At 40.9% G+C, this 15,148-nt stretch overlaps 1 protein-coding gene across 7 annotated transcripts in view; it reads left to right on the top strand.

Moving 5' to 3' along the window:
* The window catches only part of SIM2 (SIM bHLH transcription factor 2), an 89,196-nt gene that overhangs the window by 13,758 nt on the left and 60,290 nt on the right, over window positions 1-15,148 (top strand). For all 7 annotated transcript variants that reach the window (XM_067545280.1, XM_067545275.1, XM_067545274.1 and 4 more), the window contains exons 3-4: window positions 2,226-2,315; window positions 9,016-9,124. In XM_067545280.1, the coding sequence (XP_067401381.1) occupies window positions 2,226-2,315; window positions 9,016-9,124 (199 nt within the window). The remainder of the gene's footprint in view (window positions 1-2,225; window positions 2,316-9,015; window positions 9,125-15,148) is intronic.

Below are 15,148 nucleotides of genomic sequence, written 5' to 3'. Positions count from 1 at the left end.
AGTCAGAGAGTTTGTCAGTCTACTTTCCATGCTTTTAGATTGTATTAATTCTCACTGTTTTTTCAGTTTGTGTCAATGTAGCCCCTAGAGTTTCTAGTCCCATTCTACTAGGCACTTTGTACATAATGTTCTAAAAATAGGTAAAATTGATAATTCATATGACTGAGAGTTGAGGCTGTCAACTTCCAGTGCAATGGGTTGTATCTCACTCTTGTCTTTCATTCCCACTGTTTTGAAGATAAGAGACAGTGAGGTGAATAATAAAGAACGTAATGAAAACCTAAAGTTTTAATATTGTACACTACAATTTTAGGAACATGGGCGTTAATGGCAAAAGTTCCCCATTGGAGCAGTGGGTATAGTTTTTTCTGCAGGAACCCAAAAAGCATTGGCAAGCTAAATAATTTTTTAAAACCAATTTACAATTGGTGTCTTCCTTTGCTTAAAAAGAGAAAACTATCTTTCATGAAAGGGTTTGAAACACATATTGATTTTAATAAAGTAAATATATTTATGCAAGATTCAGTGATGTCTCTCCTGGAGATGTTCTCATCTAGCCCATTAAATGTGCACTTTGAATTTTATTTCAGATACATTTAGTTAATCAGTTGGTTTGGAGCCATTGGTTTATCATGAAAATTTGTATGTATACACATAAGAAAACTCTTTATGAAACGCCTTTGCTTGTACAGTAGCCACTTAATTTCTTAGTTATTTTACATTTTGTTTAGTATCAAAAGCAGTTAGATAATATGTGCTAATTACCTGTAATTGATTTATAAAATGGATTTTACTTCTAAATTATGAATGCTCAAAAATTGCATTAAACCAGAACAGTTACTGTCAACTCTTCCTTAAAAATAGCACCTGGGCTGAAATTTTGCATGCCAAGTTTCAGCTCTAAGCAATGATTTTTTTAGCTGAGTTGTAAACCCCTAACTATAAGAGCTTCTAATGGAAGAATTGACACAACTTTAACTATAAGACTGGAAACAGCAATTGCAAGTTGACAAAATGTTTAAAGCAAAATGTTATTTAAGGATGCAATGATTTCCCTCCCAGTCCCATTTTAATACATCTATAAAGTTTTGTTTATGTTGCGGGGGAGGGAGGAAGAGTAAGCCAAAAAGTAATCTGGTTTCAATTACATGTTGTAAAAATAGGTAGTAGGCCAGAGAATAATTTGGAATATTTTTTATTAGGGCTGCATTGTGCGCACCACTCTTACAGGATTTTATTGCTTTCCTCCTGATTCAGTATCCTAAAATATGAATTAGTAAGTAGACAAGGCAGTTGTTTTATCTCTGTACTTTAGATGTTAGCTTCCCCCTTCCAAAAAATACATTTATTTTCAGTGATCTACATGTGAACAGATATTTGACAAGGATATTTAAAAGTGATTAATGATTTTAGATACCTTTGTTTTTCCTAAGCACTGACCTTGTGAAAAATCAAGCCCTATTAAAATGTCTCAAGTTGGGCACCCAAAAATTGAGGCAACCAAAATCACTAGTTATTTTTGAAAATCTTGGCCATCTTTGTACAGTTTTCATTTCTATCCTATCAAACTTTGCTTTGTGGGATAATGAAATTCTCCAAACCTTTACTCACATGAGTAATCATTACTTTCAAGTTAGACCTCATGTGAGTAAGGATTAGCAGGATCAGATCCTGAGTTTGCATTAAATATTACCATTAGTTAAGGTTAATAGGTTGCAGTATTAGTGATGAATGACTATAACATGTTACTTTCAGTCAGATAAATTTTCCCTTATGGTATGTTTTTTTCTGAAACTTTCATGGGCTTTTTCATCCCTGGCAAGTTCTAAATATTAATGAAGAAGACAATTCTCTGTCCACATAAGCATTAATAAAAATATAGCAGAAGGAATTTAAAACATTGCTCAATTCTGCCCTTACATCCATAAAAATGTATAGCACTGGATTTTCCCCTAAGTACCACATCACTCAGGATTTGTGTTAAATATTAACATTCTCCTATTGACTCAGATTACTTTAACTTAAAGTGCAGCAGAACTTCTGTAAAGGGATAATGAAGTTAACAAATTTGTGTGTGTGTAATATTCTTCATAGGGACAGTAGGGATTACATTTTTCTTTTTAATAATATATTTTCTGCTCGGGGACATACCCTTTAAAAAATCTTTACTCTAAATTATTAATCTAAACGGTGTGATTTTTACCCAAAATGTTTCTTTCTTACAGACATTGGATGGATTTGTTTTTGTGGTGGCATCTGATGGCAAAATAATGTATATCTCTGAAACTGCATCTGTTCATCTCGGTTTATCCCAGGTAGGAGTAACTTTCTGCTCAAATGTTAAATACTGATGTTGGATTGTAGGAAATGGTAATATGTTGCTCAATGTACAAGGTTTAGTTTTTTGCAGTGAGGTTTGAAGTTTCAATTTTGTTCTGATTTTAGATGGTTTCTCTTATTTAAGTAGAGCCACTTATTTACAACTTCAATGTTATTATCTTGCCTTATATCTTTTCTAGTTGATTACATTTTACTCCCTATTATCTTTAAGGTTAATAAATGTTTTTGCAAACTGGAGCTAGGTTCTGAGCTTGAGCCTGTAACTCAAGCCTACCGCCTGTACGGTAATTCTAAACATGTCAGAAAAAAAGTGGAGATTTCCAGTCCATACCTTTTGGATTATATATGATACTGAAAGTTGCTATAAAATAGAGTCTATTATAATAGAGTGGGTAGGTGAGGTTCTGTGGCCTGGGGTGTGCAGGAGGTCAGACTAGATTATCTTGATGGTCCCTTCTGTCCTTAAAGTCTAAGAATCGATGAAAGAGGAAATATGATGTCGAACATGAGTCCTATGGGTAAATGTGCTTTTGGAAAAAAGATAAGGGGGGCAGATTTATGAGTGTTTACATGGAATTCAGGGTAATTTTTCATGATTTTTTTTTTCCAAGTCAGCGGTCTTTTCAGTAAAGCATTTTATGTTCTTGTAATGGAACTTATAAAACTCAGTTTACTACTGTTCTGCACAAGAAATAGAATGCGTTTGTTGTTTAAGACACTTCTAAATTTTTACGTTTTCAGCCGATAGAATTAGAAGTGTATTTATTGTAAAATGCAGGATTCTATGCATTTGTTTGAAAACGTATCCCACAAATCTGGGGACAAAATACCTGATCTGAAGCTCACTGAAGTCCAATGGAAAAATGCTCATTGATTCATTGGGCTCTGGATCAGCCTCACAAGGAACAAAACTTTTTATAGTGAGTCTTCCATAGCAGCTGCATCCCAAATGCTTTGCAGAATTGATAAAACAGAGAAATGATTAATAGCAACAGGAGAGAGAGATAAATGAAGAGGTAAAGGCAAGGGAGGTATGATGTGTTTGCAGATGAGATTTGAAGAGTCAATGAGAGGAGGAGATACAGGAAGAAAACTGTTCCAAGGCTGCAGGAGTTATGTGGTAGGATTAAAATGTGCATTTTAAGTCTCTGTGGTGATTAATATTGAAAAGAATTGAAGACTGTTTGGATATATAATTGTTACATTCAGAACTAGTAGCTAGTAGAAAAACAGCTCTAGAAATCATGAAAAAGCAAATATATCATGATGTCCTGAAAACATTCCTGCTAAACATGGAAGAAACTTCATTGACTATTTTTCTGTAATCTCTGGTAGAAAAGTATTAGATTTTGACAATATTCAGGGTTCAGTGTGGACACTTTTTCTAACAACTTTTTAAAAATATACAAAAAGAATTTTTAATTTAAGCCATTTGTTTATCAAGTCTGCTGTTGTATATAATATTTGTTGTTTCACAATTTTAAATGCGTCTTTCAATTTCTTTTAAATAGTGCCTTTTCCTGAAATATTTTCCTAATAAGAGATTGTTTTCCACTCTGCATTTAGAGCCAATTAATCTACAGCAGTGGGTGCTCTACCAACCATTGCTGAAATGTTTCTTCATCCTCTTATGTTTGTCATCTGTGTGAGGTAGTGTTGGTTACTCTGCTAAATGGTAGACACTCTTCCTTTTAGATTGTTTTTAAGATTTTTTTTGTTATGTAGAAGTAAGTTTCATTGTGATACATACATCCTAGTGAAATCAAAGAATCAGTAGGAGAATAAAGTAAGCTGAATATGCCATATTCAAAGAGACTGTACTGAAGTTTACCCCTGTGCAGGAGGCCACCACAAGGCCTGTGCACTACTTCAGTCTTGCTTAAAGCCTTTAAAATAGGACATATACTGATCTTATGCATAGGGGTGAATTTTACCCATTGTCCTTAAGTACATCATTATGCATTCTCACTGAAGTCCATTGGAGTTTTTCCTGAGGAAGGACTGGAGCATTTGGCCCACAGAGTTTACTGAAGCAAGATTAACCAGCAGATTCATGAATGCACTGCAGTAGCAAGATTGCTAAAGAAATGGGCTATTGCCTTGAACTCCCAGGAAAGCTGTAGAGCAAAGAGAATGTGGAGATGAGAAATCAGTGGTGGTGTTTAGGGAGTAGAAAGCAGTGATTACTTTAAAAAACACCACTTCAGGATTAGCAGACAACCCCAACAATTTCATAGTATCTTTCTTTCTTTTTCAATTTTAATAGTAAAATAAAGTCACTGGATTTGTTACGGAATGATACATCACATTCTTTTATCTTTCTTTAAAAAAATAACCATCCTCTTGTCAGCAGTAATTTCCTTTATCATGTAATCTTCTCCTCCGTTTTTGATTTTTCAAGGAACAGCTCACTTTTAAACACTGTAATCCTAGGACACTCCTATAAGCGTCCCAGCATTTTATTTTTTAAAAGTACTTTGCTAAATGAGGTCTTGTTCCTGCTTCCCTTGAAGTCACTGGGAGTTTTGCCATTGACATCAGTAAGAGCAGGATTGGTCCCTAGTAGCAAATTCTTCAAATTTCCCTCACTAAGTCATAATCCTACACTATATTTTCAACAAGAGCTCTTACATCTGAGTTTGGGCTCAGCTTGTCTTGGCTGGCGTGCCGAGTGATGATGATGATTTTAGATAATCTTTTAGAACGTTTATAAAAAGGCCTTTTTTGTGAACCATTTCCCCTATAAAACTAGTCTACAAATCAATTTTCAGTTAGTGCAATTTGTTGAAACAGATAATTACGCTAAATAAAAAAATATGTTTAAAAAACACAAGATTTTCTTGGAGATCTGCTAGAGTAATCTGTATCTTCAATTGATCCTGATTCTAGCTTCAGCAGAAAGAACAGTGAGTCACTTACACTTTCTGATTAGGCTTTTGGTAGCTAACACATTTAAGTATGTTTACAAATGTAAAAGCAACATTAAAGATATTTTCTTATCTCATCTTTTTCTTCCACTAATTCAGTCTTTTTAGACACAATTTACATGCAAGTATCAGAAGCAATACATTTTGAAAGTGTTACTTTAATCCGTGTAGTAGTCAGTTTTTTCAATAGGAATAGTAAATACTGAGGGCCTCATCTGGTTTAAATCGGCATAGCTTCATTAAAGTCAGTGGAACTACACTGATTGATTTATGCAAGCTGAGGATCTGACTCTGTGTCCTTACTCCATGAATAATAAATGGAACAAATTCCCCAGTGAGACTCTTCTTAAAAACTGCTGGCACAGTATATCACCCATTACCATTTAAGTTCATATTATAATTTTACTTCATGATCCTTTTATTCATGTGTTAACATTTTGAAGAGGAAAGATCTATAAATACACTCTTGCATATCCATGCACTTATGAGCACATCTAAGAGACACCATCACACAGCACCATGCTGTGCTATCAACTCTTTGGCAGAATCCCTTATTGAAATTTGTGAGGATTTAAACTGAAAAATTGATGGTATGATATGGCTATACAGTTTAAGTGCAGCTTGTATATGTGCACGTGCTCACAGATATACACATTACTGCCTACGTGACTTATAGACTGCAGGGAAAACCCTTTTAAAACAGAAGTAAAGAAAACAATTGTGAAAAATAGTTTTTGCAGTTTTGAAAGTCTGGGCTGGCAGCACTCTAAAATTTTCTGATTCCACCAGGGAGCCAAATTTATATTTGATTTTTGATAAATCTTGAAATATTTAACCAGAAACATCTGAATGTTTTAAAGTTAGTTTTACTTCCATCCAGTAAGTATAATAATGGCAAAATATATAATTATTTTCTTCCAGTATCCATCTATTTAGTCCTCTGTTTATTATGAATCATTTCTTGGCAGAAAGAAAATATACAGCTGAGTTACACATAAAAAAGCTCTTAGTAGGAAACCAATGCAACTGGTAATAAGTAGGTATTTACAAATACTAAAATGCTACACCCAGGGTCTGGTTTAACCAGCATGATGCATGAGACTGTAGAAGTTTTATGGATTCAACCATATAATTTATTTTTTTCAGTTGTTAGTATTTTATTGCATATTTAAAAAGCACATATACAATATGCATAACAGGGGACAGGCGTCAGTTAAAAAATTATGCACAAACAGTTTGGTTATTTTATGTAGCCCCTGATTTTTGAAAATAGCTTTAGGTTTCTCATGTTTATTTAACAATCAACAGGTCAAATTTTGTTGTCACATACATATGTGCAACTGCATTGATTTCATTGGGGTTGCACAAGCATAACAGAATAGAATTTATCTCTGTATGTATGTTCAGAAAAGCTAGTTATATTATGATCATATTGGTCCCTTCTGACCTTGGAGTCTGTGAGTCTATGAACTTTGAGAAATAAGTTATGTGATCTGAATATCAGTGTAGGTAAAATTATGACCATGGGCACAATTCTGAGTATCCTTCTGTGACTAGTCTTTGCTTGAGTGAGTAGTCCCATTTAAATCAAAGGATTACATGCAAGAGTAAGGGCTACTCATGTGAGGTAGGTTTTGCGGGAATGGACCCCATGCAAGAATTATGATCAATTATTAAGGATAAAAATGCAAGTCTTTTGGATTAACCTAATTGGTGTTTGTAATTCATTTTGCAGGGCAGGTGGAAGTAAGAATGCCTTTGTACTGGGGGTCAGGAGAGGGGGATAAGGGATCTATGAACATTTTATATAACTACATTCCATTTGGTACAGTATGATTCATTTCAAAGGCAAGAAGCATGCTCTTCAGAAATATCGTTGTGAGCTATGGCTAAAAGCCATTTTAAGAGGGGATGGTTCCAGACAGAGGGTTAAACTCCAACTACAGACAGGAAAGTCCATAGGCCCCCCTCTTTCAGTTTGAACATTTTCTTAAACTCAGCCTTTCTCCAAGGTTTTTTGCTTGTTCTGTTTTCTTGAGAGTTTAGAAAAATGCAAATCATAATGCCTTAAAAATGTTGTATAAGAGGGTTTGTTTTTTTTTGAAAATTATAATTCTGTCTATAATCATAGACATGGCTATGGATAAATCTGCTACTTTTGCCTGTTTTCTTTTTCTTTTACAAAAAGTGAAAAAATATCACAAGTCACAAAAAGATTCACCCTTGTGAATCCTTCCAATCCTTCCTCAGTCACTAAAGCCAAAATGTACTGAGTTGGTGTTGCTGTCCCTACCTGTTATAATCCTGAAAAGGAACAGTCACAGATTTTTTTCTCGTAGGGGAAATGGTTCATTTGAACTAACATTGTTAATTTGGTGTCTCTTGTTTTTCCTTCTGCAACTGAAAACTTTGTCTGTTTAAAGAAATGTGCAAATATCTGGTTGTAATATGGAATGTGTACCAGGGATTTTGTTTTTTTGGGAAGTGGGGGTGGGGAGGGGAGGGAGAGGTGGAAGGGAACAGTGGGGAATAGATGGCTAGAAAGAATTAGTTTGTATAGTGCTGGGAAGAGACATTCCATGAATAATGCAGAAAACGGAACTATGAGAGACATTTTCGGGAAAAGATTGCTTTGTGGGCTAGACAACTTCATTTATTCTAAAGAAAAGGCAACTCACACATCTTAGCAAATCAGTAGGATTGGCCCAGAAGAATAGGTTAAATTACTTCACCTCTCAGCTGTCTCTGATCTTTGGGGCCCAGTGCACATCAGGCCACAATGAACAATTGGGCAGCCTGACACTAATTTAAAACACAGGCTCAAAGTATTGGTTCTCTGCTTAAATCCATTACTGCATCTGTCTGGAGTCTTTTTGTTGATGCGTTTTTACATGTGCCAAATAAAGTTAGCAAAAAGGACATACAGCACATGCCAGTTATAATGATGCTCCCAGACTCTGTATTATATTTATGATGTAGATGATATCCAGACAAGGACAAAAACATGCGACAGAAACACATCCATCTGTGAATAGAGGTGTTCAGGGCAAGTGAGAAATAGGGCTATGCTATATTGAAGAAATTAAGGACAAATAAAACTTCTGCTGAGCTGGTGTGTTTTTTTTATTCTGCATATTTACTTGAAGCAGGAGATGCTGGATCCAATGTCCATTGATATAAGTGGGAATATCTCCACTGAATTAAATGGGCCCTGGACTGGGCCCTAATAAGAATTTGGATTGTATTTTTGGAGGGCATTTACTGGAAAAAAAGTAACAGGAAATATATCAATTTACTGGCTTGGTTGTTAAGGCTCAAATACAGACAGAATCTAGTTGATGGTTTCTGGAAACATGTAAAACTTTTAGTGTATGTGTGTCTGTGAGAAAAGTTTATGCAGCATGTGGAGATTTTTTCCCCCCTCTTTGTGGGAAGCCAACATTTCTGTAGCTCCTCTATCTCATCTCTTCACTTGCCAGCTTTCTCCACTAGCAACTCCCCTGTGTGCGGAGTAGCACCAAAAATTCCCACAAAACCTCTGAAGTGTTAGTTACCACTGAATAAGGAATGATTCTGCTTAATAGGTATAATTTGGGACATGGTTTTAGTCCAGTAAAAACCAAGCATAGTAAGAAATGGACTGTGTGCACAGTATACAGTTGTAGTATACATAGGTCACTGAAGAATGCTTTATATTATTCAAAGAAAAGCCATTTGTATTGGCTAATTTTTATATGTCTCTTGACAGGTGGAGCTTACCGGCAATAGCATTTATGAGTATATACATCCTTCTGACCACGATGAGATGACAGCAGTGCTCACAGCACACCAGCCTCTTCACCCTCACCTCTTACAAGGTACTTCCAGGAGATGTGATCAAATTGCAGCTGAAAAGCAAAAAAGAAAGCTGCATTCAACACGGCAAGCTTATTCATTATCCAGTAAAGCTTAGTGTGCACAAATGCAGAATGGGTACCAAACTGATGCTGTAGCTTGGCATTTTGGCTTGTAACAGCATAGGTAATCAGCAGCACTCCTAGATTTATTAGTACTATTCATCCCAAAGGTTCTTGGAGCATTTTATTGCAATTTTAATTCTTGCAATTTTAAACTGATATTCAAACTTTACACAAGGATCATTTCATCCATCTCTGCTATGTAGCCACCTCTGAGGTAGAACATTACAGCTACATTATACAGTATTTTAGGAGAGGAAGTGGAGAATACACTATCCAATAGAAAATATGAGAACATGTCTGAATGCAATTGTTAAATTTGGCTATGGCATCAGACACCCTTTCCTTTATGAAGAATGCAATGGGTTCTTTAATAACCTCAAGCAGTAATGACTTAGGTTTGGTGTCTTACTGAAAAGAAAACATCTCCAGGAACAGAATTTTTCCCTAACATCACACTGGGGCGTTGATTCATTATCAACTCAGAGGGAAAGTATCACCTAATGAATTGCCATGGTGCTTTTTGCAGCATGTGAAGATATAGTGGGGGTCTCATGTCTGTGTACTGACCTAGCATAATACTGCTTAGGGTAAAGTTTAGTATGCAATTAGGAGTGTCAGGAGAAAAGGCAAAGCACTGTATTGATTATATGAAACACACAGCTCAGAATGGAAACATCTAGTCCACGCTGGGCATGCTTACAAACTTAACACAACTATTAGCATCGTCCTTCACGTATTAACATTACATAATCTCATTAGCATAGCTACTGCCATACTAATAATGTGATCGCTAAAAGGGGATGGAGTAAACATAGGTAATTTACTTGTCCTGTGATGATACTTTGAACTATAAAATAACAGAATGTTTCAGATTCATCATGTTCAATACATGTTGACATATTTTTCAAAATTACTTAATCAATCAGGTACAACTTGTTTCAGTTCTGTCAGTATTGGATTGGTTTTCTCAGGACATGGTCACTAATAATATGGCTGCTTATGTTGCAGTTCTACTTAGAACTGGACCATTTTGCTCATACATGTCTGTGAAATCTCTGCACCCAGGAATCTTGACAATGATTCCATCTGCAGTGACTCCACCAGAATGAACATAGGTCGTCATAGAATATTAGAGTTGGAAGGGACCTCAGGAGGTCATCTAGTCCAACCCCCTGCTCAAAGCAGGACTAACCTCAGCTATATCATCCCAGCCAGGGCTTTGTCAAGCCTCAGCTTAAAAACCTCTAAAGATGGAGATTCCACCACCTCCCTAGGTAACCCATTCCAGTGCTTCACCACCCTCCTAGTGAAAAACTTTTTCCTAATATCCAACCTAGACCTCCCCCTGCAGCTTGAGACTGTTGCTCCTTGTTCTGTCATCTGCCACCACCGAGAACAGCCTAGCCCCATCCTCCCTGGAACCCCCTTTCAGGTAGTTAAAGGCTGCTATCAAATCCCCCTCATTCTTCTCTTTTGCAGACTAAACAAGCCCAGTTCCCTTAGTCTCTCCTCATAAGTCCTGTGCTCCAGCCCCCTAATCATTTTGTTGCCCTCTGCTGTACTCTCTCCAACTTGTCCACATCCTTTTTGTAGTGGGGGGCCCAAAACTGGACACAATATTCTAAATGCGGCCTCACCAATGCCGAATAGAGGGGAATAATCACTTCCCGTGACCTGCTGGCAATGCCCGTCCTAATGCAGCCCAATATGCTATTAGCCTTCTTGACAACCAGGGCACACTGCTGACTCATATCCAGCTTTTTATCCACTGTTACCCCCAGGTCCTTTTCTGCAGAGCTGCTGCCTACCTCGTCGATCCCCAGTCTATAGTTGTGCATGGGATTCTTCCTTCCTAAGTGGAAGACTCTGCACTTTTCTTTGTTGAACCTCATCAGATTTCTTTTGGCCCAATCCTCCAGTTTGTTTAGGTCCTTCTGTATCCTATCCCTACCTTCCAGGGTATCTACCAGCTCATGTACACTCATCTGTTCCTTGAGGAATCAAACTCTCACTATTTCCCCCGTGTATTGACAGGTAGCTGGGCTGTCTCAGGTATTTCAAGTAAATCTAAATAATTTCTCAAGTAGCTTTGGCTGTCCATTTTCTCAATATATCTGACGGTGTAATAACACTAACTGGCTTCCATTTGTAATTGTCCATTCTCAGGTGGACTAGCTGTCCAGCTCAGATAGACAGTGATGTTGTATTTATGTCAAAATACAGTTTGCTTCATTTCTCTTTCCTCCAGTTGTAGTTGTACATTTGGTACTTGCTCAGGGCTCGAATAACCGAACTTCTGTCAGAAGTGAGGTCCTTGCTTATCTGACTATTTGCATAGGTTCTGGGGGAGCTAATCCTTCTTTTGGAGTACTTTCAGGAACTATCTATCATGTTTAGATTTCATTAAGAGATTCTTCACTCTCTGAATAGCTCTTAGGGCAATGTGTTGTTCTGTAGCTATTTAGGCAAGGAGGTTGTGTGTTCAAATGAGGAGGCCTTCACAAATCCTTGAAAATCCATTCTTGAAAACCAGGGTCCATGGTTGGTATTCAGACCTCATGTATTCCATGTCCAGCTGTGATGATTTACGGAATCTGCCTGTACAATTTATGAATTCTGGTTGATGGTATGAAGTTAGTATTATGAAAATTGTCAAGAAAATGATTAAAGTTGTATCATCTGTGTGGGTGTTGAAGCCCCTATTTGCTGACAGAGCTGTAGAATGTCTATCCCAGACCAGATCCAATGGTGAGTTGTTAATCTTAATGGCTGTGCTCTGGACTGAACAAGGGGTATACAAAGGAGGCTGAATGAAGCTTGTCTGGAGGGAGGAGTAAGTGGAGAGAGTGGAAAATCCCCAACTGGACAAAGGTGACAAAGCAGGAAGTATTTTGAAAGGCTTCTGGAGGGACAGATAGTTTGGGGCCAGAGAGAAAGTGAGACAGTGGGGGTTGAGGAGGTCAAGTTTAACTGCAGGATCAACCAAGGACAGAGAAAGGGAGAAGGTTCCGTGTTCCTGAAGAGAAGTTATGAGCTTCAGGGGAAGGATTGTGAACACCCAGGATTGTGAACTCTGCCCAAACCTAAATAATTCTTCAGAGTGATGAAAGAAAACTGAGGCAGGGAAATGCATATAGGTGCATAGATCTGTGTATTTCTTATGCTTCTAAGTAAAGTGTATGGTGTTTTAGGATCCTGTGCAAAGTATTTGTGTTTGTTGGCTTTCACTGTCTCATACCCCTGACGGGATAAACCGTAAACCAGGTGGTTCACATGGTGGTGAAATTCTAAAATGAGCAAGAGCTGCTGCGGAAGTTTGGGGGGAGATGGCACTACTTTCAGGGGCGAGGCAACAGGACTGTGGCATTTCCATGGTCAGACACGGAGGTCTACACCTGGAGTGCGTGCCAAGAGTACCAAAGCCAGGAACAATGCCTGAACTCTGCCCAACCCCAGCAAGCTAACAGCATGTGGGAGTAAGCCGTTGGATTCCTTCACAGCAGTCTGGTATGAGAGCCTGACAGGGGGAGCTTGAGTCAATCTGTGGCACCTGTCAGCTTTATACGAGTAGTCATTTGTCTGGTGAGCTTGTTGTGGAAGCTCCATGAATTTAGAGTAGTGATCAATTAGGAAATACATAAATGATAAATCAAATAAGTCCTCTCTTAGGCTCTGTCAGGGTTTGTCTGGGATTTCATGACTCTGTGGTGGTTTTGTTTGAGTGTGTCTGAAGCAATTATATGTATTGCACTGAGACATTAATTAAAGAAGCTCTTATCTCAGTCCTGAACAGGGCTTCTGCTGTTCCTTGCCTACATTTTTCTAGACCAAGATGATGGGTATATGTTTTAGTCAGCATTTATTTTTGTAACACTTCTGGATCAACCAATCCCTCTCCTTATGTATGTTGTCCTGCACACTACTTCTATCTTCGAGTGATTGCTCATATCCATTCCCATTTAGGTGTGTGTGCGCTCCGTGCACAGTTTCCCGGAACTTTTTTGCCCTTAGCTGTCCCGGTAGGGTCGGCTCAGGCGCCCCCTGGAGTCCCGCGCCCATGCCACGGTACATAGGGCATTGCCGACCCCACCGGCCCCCAGTTCCTTCTTTCCGCCCATTGACGGTTGTTGGAACTTTGCTTCTTGCTTGCAAGTCGCAAACCCTTAGCTCTTTTGTTATTCAACATCGTTATATACAGTTAGTAGATAGTTTGGAAAACCCTCAGGGGTTCTTTCTCTCTGTTGGGCCATGCCTGGCTCAACAGGTTTCAAACAGTGCACTGAATGTGCTAAGCCGGTCCCTGTGAGTGACCCTCACTCACGCTGCCTCCGATGCCTCGGGGAACAGCACCGCAGGGACAGATGTAAAATCTGCAGGGCCTTCAAGCCGCGGACCCAGAAGGAGAGAGAGGCGCGGCTGAAGGCGATATTGATGGAGTCCGCTCTACGTCCGGACCCCGAGCCAGCGCGGTCATCTGCGGCACCGAGCATCTCCTCGGTGCCGAGCGCTCCGCCGGCACCGACATCATCCAAGGGGCCGGCACTGAAGCGCCGCAAAGAGACAGCACGCCGGGACTCCTCTGCACCGCCGTCCCGGCACCGGGGGAGTCCGGAGATGCCCCAGCCACGTGCCGTAGAGGTTTCTCCGGCACCGGCATCTCCACGCAAGGAGCCCTCCCCAACTCCTCGGAGTGGGGCAGAGCTCTTGCAGGGGCCGTCGACGCCGGAGGCGTTCGCCGTGGCACGCGCCCTCATGGGCCTGCCCACGCCTCCACCCCTCCCTCGGCGAGGGTGGACAGTGCGGGCTTCCCTCCCAGCTCCGGCACCGAGTCCAGCTCCTCATCGCCACGGGACCGTGGACGGTCGAGGAGCTCTCGAGGGACGACGACGCCATCATCTCTCGACAGCCCGGCTCGGCACCGCAGCACCCGGCACCGGTCCAGATCCCCGACACCCAGTCCGGTGCGGATCCCGGAGCCTCCCATGACGGCGCAGCCTGAGTCACCGGCACCGCCGCCGCGGCAGACCCCCTCATCGCCATCTGCGGCAAAGCCAGCTGCACCCTCGCCGACTCCGGCACCGCTACTCGTGGCACCGGCGCCATCGGCACCGACTCGCCGGGCACCAACGCATAGTCCATCCCGCGCTCGGTCCCGCTCTACAGGTCGGCACCGATCCAGCTCCCGGTCCCGATCTTCTCGCCGGCACCGACGGCACCACTCCCGGTCACCTAAAGGGGGCAAACGCCGTCGGAAATCCTCAAGAGGAAGGAGACGCTCGGGCTCGAGCAACTCCTCCTCCCGGTGGCACCACTCGCGACGGCACCGACATTCGCTGTCGTCCTCCAGTTCCCGGAGCCGCTCCCCGAAGGCCAGGAGCAAACGCCACTCAAGCGGCTCTGGGTCTAGATCCCGGCACCGCGTGACCCACTCGGCACCGATGCCGGCTCCACAATGGCCCCAGGGACCTTGGCAGTGGCCTTATTGGGGCCCTTGGGTTACACAGGTGGGACAGGCGACGGTTTCCTTCAAATCATCTGGGGCACCACCGCCTCCGCCTCCAGCGTCCCACAGGGAAAAGGATCACCCCTCGGACGAGGGATCCGATCTGGAGGAAGGCCCCTCCACAGGGCCCCTTCCCCAGTCCTCCTCATCCCCCGATGACGTCACCTTCCGGGGTCGCAAAGGTCCGTGGCAGGACTTTCGAGCCCACCAGGACATGTTAAAAAGAGTCGCTGGTAACCTGGGACTAGATCTCAAGGAGCTCTCCGAGGAGGAGGACCCCCTATTTGGAGCCTCGGGGATGGTAGGGCCATCTAGGGTAGCCCTCCCGATTCATGAGAGTGTGCTCAAGGTGGCCAAGTCCCTTTGGCAGACTCCAGCCTCGGTCCCTCCAACTGCCAAGGGGGCCGAGAAAAAGTACT

This window comes from Emydura macquarii, unplaced genomic scaffold, assembly GCF_026122565.2.
Source record: "Emydura macquarii macquarii isolate MOO-44397 ecotype Brisbane River unplaced genomic scaffold, CSIRO-AGI_Emac_v2 contig_1043, whole genome shotgun sequence".
In the NCBI taxonomy this organism is placed as follows: Eukaryota; Metazoa; Chordata; order Testudines; family Chelidae; genus Emydura; species Emydura macquarii.
The sequence above is the reverse complement of the archived record's forward strand: the minus strand, read 5'-3'. Positions and strand labels throughout refer to the sequence as shown.